At 32.9% G+C, this 6,068-nt stretch overlaps 1 protein-coding gene across 4 annotated transcripts; it reads right to left on the bottom strand.

Moving 5' to 3' along the window:
* Positions 1-673: 673 nt before the first annotated feature.
* On the bottom strand, positions 674-5,326 carry LOC107921046 (probable rhamnogalacturonate lyase B). 4 transcript variants are annotated; one of them, XM_016850900.2, is made up of 14 exons: positions 4,990-5,324; positions 4,793-4,914; positions 4,184-4,243; positions 3,940-4,059; positions 3,219-3,338; positions 2,805-3,117; positions 2,570-2,728; positions 2,352-2,458; positions 2,135-2,225; positions 1,890-2,031; positions 1,649-1,805; positions 1,452-1,568; positions 1,247-1,376; positions 674-1,166 (listed from the first exon to the last, which is right to left on the bottom strand). In XM_016850900.2, exons 1-14 carry the CDS (start codon positions 5,029-5,031, stop codon positions 912-914), a joined length of 1,935 nt encoding a protein of 644 aa, XP_016706389.1. In that variant the 5' UTR covers positions 5,032-5,324; the 3' UTR covers positions 674-911. The 4 variants fall into 4 exon arrangements, with proteins under 4 accessions (XP_016706389.1, XP_016706388.1, XP_016706391.1 ...); XM_016850899.2 differs by having other exon boundaries at positions 3,940-4,063; positions 4,188-4,243; positions 4,990-5,181; XM_016850902.2 differs by lacking the exon at positions 4,184-4,243 and having other exon boundaries at positions 4,990-5,326.
* Positions 5,327-6,068: the final 742 nt, after the last annotated feature.

Raw genomic sequence — 6,068 nt, forward strand, 5'->3', positions numbered from 1 at the left:
GGTAGAACTTGAAGGTATTATATCTAAATATGAGTTTTTCATATTTGAGTAATTCTCTTGGCTACTATTTCGTGGTCAATATCTTAGCTGAAAGTTTTTGTTATTGTTCTTTCATGCTAGTGTAATACGAATTATACACGTATATCAGTGTGATACTTAATACACTTGCATGTATTGTGATCACTTTTTACTGTCACATCTCAAAAGTAATTACGTTGAGCTTATTTGCAACATCTATAGTAGTATTCAGTTTTTTTAATTATGCTCAACACTCAAGTTTTAGGAAAATATTGATGAAAAATAATGTTTGATTATTAAAAGTTGTAATGTGTATTATTTATTTATTTGTTGGGCTATAATTGTATTATATTACAATACAACTTTTTTACTCTAGATCATTGTTTTAGTTTAAATATTGAAAGCTTAAGTTTCAAATTCAATGAAATTGCTACAAAAAACTGTGAAGATTAGAAAAGATAAAGCATAAAGGAGTATTTGCAGGTAGTGTTTCACAATTTGAATTTAGATTTTGACTATATAGAAATGTAATATTTATGATAATTTCTTAAATTTATAGATTTTTTAGATAGAATTTGAAATTTTAAAATATTTTTAGATTTGACAAATTCATGTTTTTATATTTTCTAATTATATTAGATTTAATCTCAATTAATTTGACTATAATATATGTATTTTATTCTTATCATTTACATAATTATTGAAATCCAAATCGGATATTCCTCTCAAGAGTGCTCCTAGTCTCCATTTTGTTGAATCCATGGGATTTTGATGTTGTACATAAATCAACTACAGAAATACGGTTTAATCAATATGAAACAGGATATACTTCTTTGACAGAAACTTGTTCAAACCTGTTTCTAGCTTCAATTTTGTGGATATCTGGAAAAAATTTAAGCTTTCTTGTTTCCATTAGAAGATGCAGGGCCTTCTAATCGAATATAGTCATACATAATTCCTTGGAAAGGGCTGGTGCTTTTCGGTTGAGTTAGAAATATGGTGTTATCTCCTTCAAGAAGCAGATTCCCCGGAATACCGACATGGTAAAGCCGGTAAAGCCCATGGATACCATGTGTGGCTATTGTGTTGTCTTTACCAATTTGTCCACTTGAAAATAGAGGAGACTTTCCATCATCATTGACCCTTACCTTCATAAAACAAAGAAATCAATTTAATGTGCAAAGTTTAGTCATCTAAAGTTAAAACTCTTAACAATGAAATTCTATACCTGAAGTTCAGCAGCATGTGCAGTAGCCAACGCCAATCGTAGTTTGTATGTTTCCGTTTCATTTGCAGTACAATCTAGTTTGAACTTGATTTGCCATGTAGTTCCTTGATATGTGTCGTCATCATTCTTTCTGCAATCCAAAACAAAGATACCTAAGGATTCTAAATCTGGAAATGTTATTGAGAATTCATAGGGGAATGAATACCTGGTGACCTGAGCAAAAAACCAGTCTTTTGTATAGTCACTAACCCCAACTGTGTAAACCAAATCTCTATCAGGATATAAATCTGCATATCTTTCCCATAACCCATACTGCCTAAATCTGCAAATATTTATAAACTTAAAAAGAAAATATATCTTACTACATGATGAATCCATAAAATCGCAGGAAAAGAAGCCAACCTGTCAGGATGGTTAACATATAACCTGTTGACAAACATCGGACTCGGATCAGGAACGTAGAATTCTGCAGCAGTGCGATCCGGGACTCCGATTTCCCACAATGTAGGGCCATCTCTTGGCGGCTCATATACAAGATCACCCATGTATATATCATACCCTGCAATATCGCGTTATAAAATGTATATTCTTCATCAAAACAACAACTTAGGAGGTCGCAGTAGAAAAAATTGAAGTAAAAGACCTGCGCTAGGGGTGATGATAACATCATATTTATAATCACCAATGAAACCTGGAACCCATGCATATAGATTATAGTCACCGGTCCAAATATTGTTAATGCAGAAATAGCCATCTTCATCAGCTCTAGTCCAGAATTGATAGCCCTGACACAAGGGTAACCATGTGATGTTGAATTTTAATAAGGAATGTTCTTATATCTGAATCTGCTTCGGATTTACAGAAAAATTTTCCAATATCCGGAATTACCTTGACTTCACTCTGCCAAGATCCAACATCTCCAGGGGGTGCTAACCCCACATAGGCACCATTGGCAGGTATGTCGTCTTTGCAAACATATCTGAAGATCAATTTGAAAAGAAAAAAAAAAAAAACAAAGTGACACCAAGAAAAGATTCAATTGTTCACACATTAAATGATTAAAAAGTAGAGGTTTGAATAGAACATCCCAAATGAGATAAATTACCTGTCTTTCACTAATAATCTACCACTGACATTTCCCCTTTGATGGGACTGTGGAAAGTCTTGAGAAGCAGGGAAAGTATAAGGCCAGTCTTGAACTTCAATCCTCATCTAAAGTAGAAGTTCCAACTTCAGTCTTAACATCTTGTATGTAGATATGATTATTCATTTTTCTTTATTCAGACACTCATATGAGAGTAACTTAAAGAAGAAAATTAGAACCTGTTGTTTAGCATCTTCCCAAAGTGAGAGTGGGTTACCTCCAGCATCCGACAAAGAATTAAGATAAATAAAAATGGGGCCAAAAACTTTCTTCCAAGCCTCATTACTTCCAAATTTCAATATCAAATCCTCTCCTGAATAATGAACACTGTGCATAACCTGGTCGATTTGGTCGTGTAAGATTGTAATTAAAAGCAAACGTTATGGTGGAAAAAGAAGGTAAGGTTTTGCTTACAGCAAGGGTGGTGGGGCCGACATGAGAGGTAAGGTTTTGCTTGTGAGGCCCGGCAGATCGAAACTCATCACTAGGAGTTATTTGCCAGAACCCGACCGGCGGGTCATTGCAAATCCATCCATGGACCCTGTTGTCCTTGTTCTCGCATGAATACTGGTACTTGTCATCAACCTCTCCTCTAAACTCAGTTTCCATTGGATCAACCAGTAGGACAGCCTCTGGACAAGCCAAGGTTTGGCTTCTGTAAGGTAAACGGTCATCAGGCAAGGGCATGTATCTTTGTCTGTTGTCTGCCATTGCCATGTAATGAAACCTGTGCATTTGAAATTACTCAATGCTTGTTCATTTCTTTTAACACGTCATTGAGTTTTTTTAAATTCATTTTTCAATATATATATATATATATATGCATACTTGTCTTTCCTCAACTTGAATGCAACCCTGAACCTGTCAAGGTTGAAAGCAGGCCATTCCTTCAAGTGCTCGTAAATTGCATAGGTGTAGAATCCTGAGGAATTACGAAGCATTATAAACCTGTAAAACATACTCAAAACAGGATTTTGCCTTTGTTACAATCTCCCCTGAAATCATAAGTTATGTTGCTCGCATCTCTAGACATGAGTTCGATAATATGATACTCCACCGGTAAAAGTACCATGGAGGCTTCTATATTAGGAGTCAAATTATCTTTTGGTTCATCTATTCAAAAAATGAGTAAATTAATCATTGTATGTAAAAAAGCAAGTTGGTTATTTTGTTAAAAAATTTATCCATTTTTACTATTAAAAAACAGTCCCTGGACATCAATATAAGGTACAATGGCATGCCACATGTTACTTCTGGTTGTTCCGTTAGCCACATCAGTTTTTAATAGCAAAAATGAATGAAATTTTTAACATAAATGACCAATTTGCTCTTTTATATAATGTACAATAATTAATTTTCCTATTATTTGAGTAAAAGAACTAAAATACAATCTACTCTTAATACAGAGGCTTCCATAATACTTTTACTAATCCCCTCCAAAACACCCTCTACATACATGTACATACATGAAAACAACTGAAAATAGCATTTCAAATATATATATATTTAACACTCACATTTAAATTCAAGTAACATAATTTATAAATACCTCTTCTCGATGTTCAAGGGAACGATTTTGCCTTCAAGGGAAGGATCCCATTTTCTACTAAATGAGAGCTCCACTTGATCCTCATTTTCCACTATTACTTCAAAACTTGTTGCTTCAATCCTGTATATGTTACTTCCATTTTTATCTCACGTGAAGTATTTTTTCTCAACATTCATGTTCAACACACATTTCGAGTAGTATAAGATATGATTTTTCGAATACATGAAAAAGAAAAAAAACATACTTATCAAATTTACCCTTTGTTCCTTTGCTTCCTGCTAGATTCCAGACGAGGTCCCAATACCTTTTGATTTCATAAGAAAATGGAGTCTGACTTTTATAATTATTCACGAAAAAAAAGAGTTAAATTTTACTATTAGTCTCTATGATTTAGTCTATGTACTGAATTTGATAAATTTTAGTTTTCGTACTTTTTGAATTTTAAAATTTTAGTCTTGATCCATATAGTAACAATCAAATTCATTTGATTAAATTCAATTACTAGTTCAGTACTAAGCGTACAATGGTAGATTTAATCCATCTTCTCCCAATGATAATTACTGATCCATTAATTGAATTTTTAGCGAATAATCTATGAAAATAATAAGCTAGCATGATATTATACATATGTAATATGTTTGTCATATCAAATTTTAAAAATAATATAATTTACTGAAATTAAGAATGACTAAATTAAAGTATAAGGATTAAATCAACAACTTTCGCAAAGTATAAAGACTAATAGCATAATTAAAAAAAAAAGATAGAAATAAGTGAATAGAGAAAATAAAAGAAGTCCATTATAAATTTTATCCAATAGTCAAAGAAGAGAGAGCATAGGAATAATATTTACCCTCTATCAGCTTCCTGGTTTTCAACAGCAAGCAAATTGTCAATGCCATTATATTGAATAGCAGTGACAATGCCATCTGGATTAGATATTGTGACCTGCAGTATACCATTATCCAAGACCACCTGCGAATGACAAAAACCAAAAAATGTAGTTAATACAAAGAAAGAAATGAAGAGAGGAAAACAAATAGATAATACATGTTTATCTTGGACATATAACTTCACTCCCTGAGATGGCATTTTGAAGCCCTCTACTGCAACGCTGGATAATGGGTGAAATTATGGGGACAACAAAAGAGAAGAAGAAAAAGTTTTGTCAAACCCGTGACAATCCGAGATGGAGAATGTAGACGTGAAGAGTTGATTGACCAGCTGCAACATTACATTTCCTTTTTAGCTTCTTCTCACATATGATTATATATTTTGTGAACGTGACTTTACTTTGTCGTCACTGTTAGTTTGGTGCATTAGAAGGCGTGCTAAAGGTAAAAGGAACCAATGGCTTGAAGGGTTGGTTGGATTTATTGCATAACATGTCAAATGATGCTCAAAGTCAAGTGAGCCCATTATATGTTTAGTCTATAAGAGCAAGCTAATTTCCATGGAATCTTCAACAGGAGTTACATGTGCGATGATATTAATGGTTAAACCCTTTTTGAACAAATAAAGAAGATTCACAAGCAAAGCCTGTCGGATATGGACAAGGAAATACCGTAAATTGTTTCCTTGTTTATGGTACTCAGATAAAATCAAGGTAAATTTCCTTTCCATGATTTGCCTTTGCTTCCATTTCCAATTTTCTAATTTTCTTTTTTATCCATACGGGCATAATATATATTTTCCTTATAAACAAGACATAAACCCAAATCTGGAAATACCAAATATAGGTCAAATGGCTTAAAATTAAAAACTAAATGAAATTGAATTCCAACCCTAAATATTGGCCGGTATACCTTCACCAACAGTATTAGTTAACGGCAACTATTGTCATAATTTTGTTGTTGGAGTGTACCAAGTTAGGGCCAGTTCTTCATTACTTAAAAAAAATATTTCTGGCTCCAAAAGTATTTTTGAAAGAAAAGCTGTGAAGAACAAGCTGCTTTTGGCTGACATTTTTACCTTTTCAGAACTGCTGTGAAGAAAAGCTAAAAATTTTAGCTTTTCCTCTCTCAAAAGCACTTTAGTGCTTAATTACTTTTTCACCCCTCCAATAACATAGTATTTTTCTTTTTTTTTCTTGGTGTTTAATTACAATTGTGTTAAAATCATTAATTAAA

This window comes from Gossypium hirsutum, chromosome D01, assembly GCF_007990345.1.
Source record: "Gossypium hirsutum isolate 1008001.06 chromosome D01, Gossypium_hirsutum_v2.1, whole genome shotgun sequence".
Classification (NCBI taxonomy): Eukaryota; Viridiplantae; Streptophyta; class Magnoliopsida; order Malvales; family Malvaceae; genus Gossypium; species Gossypium hirsutum.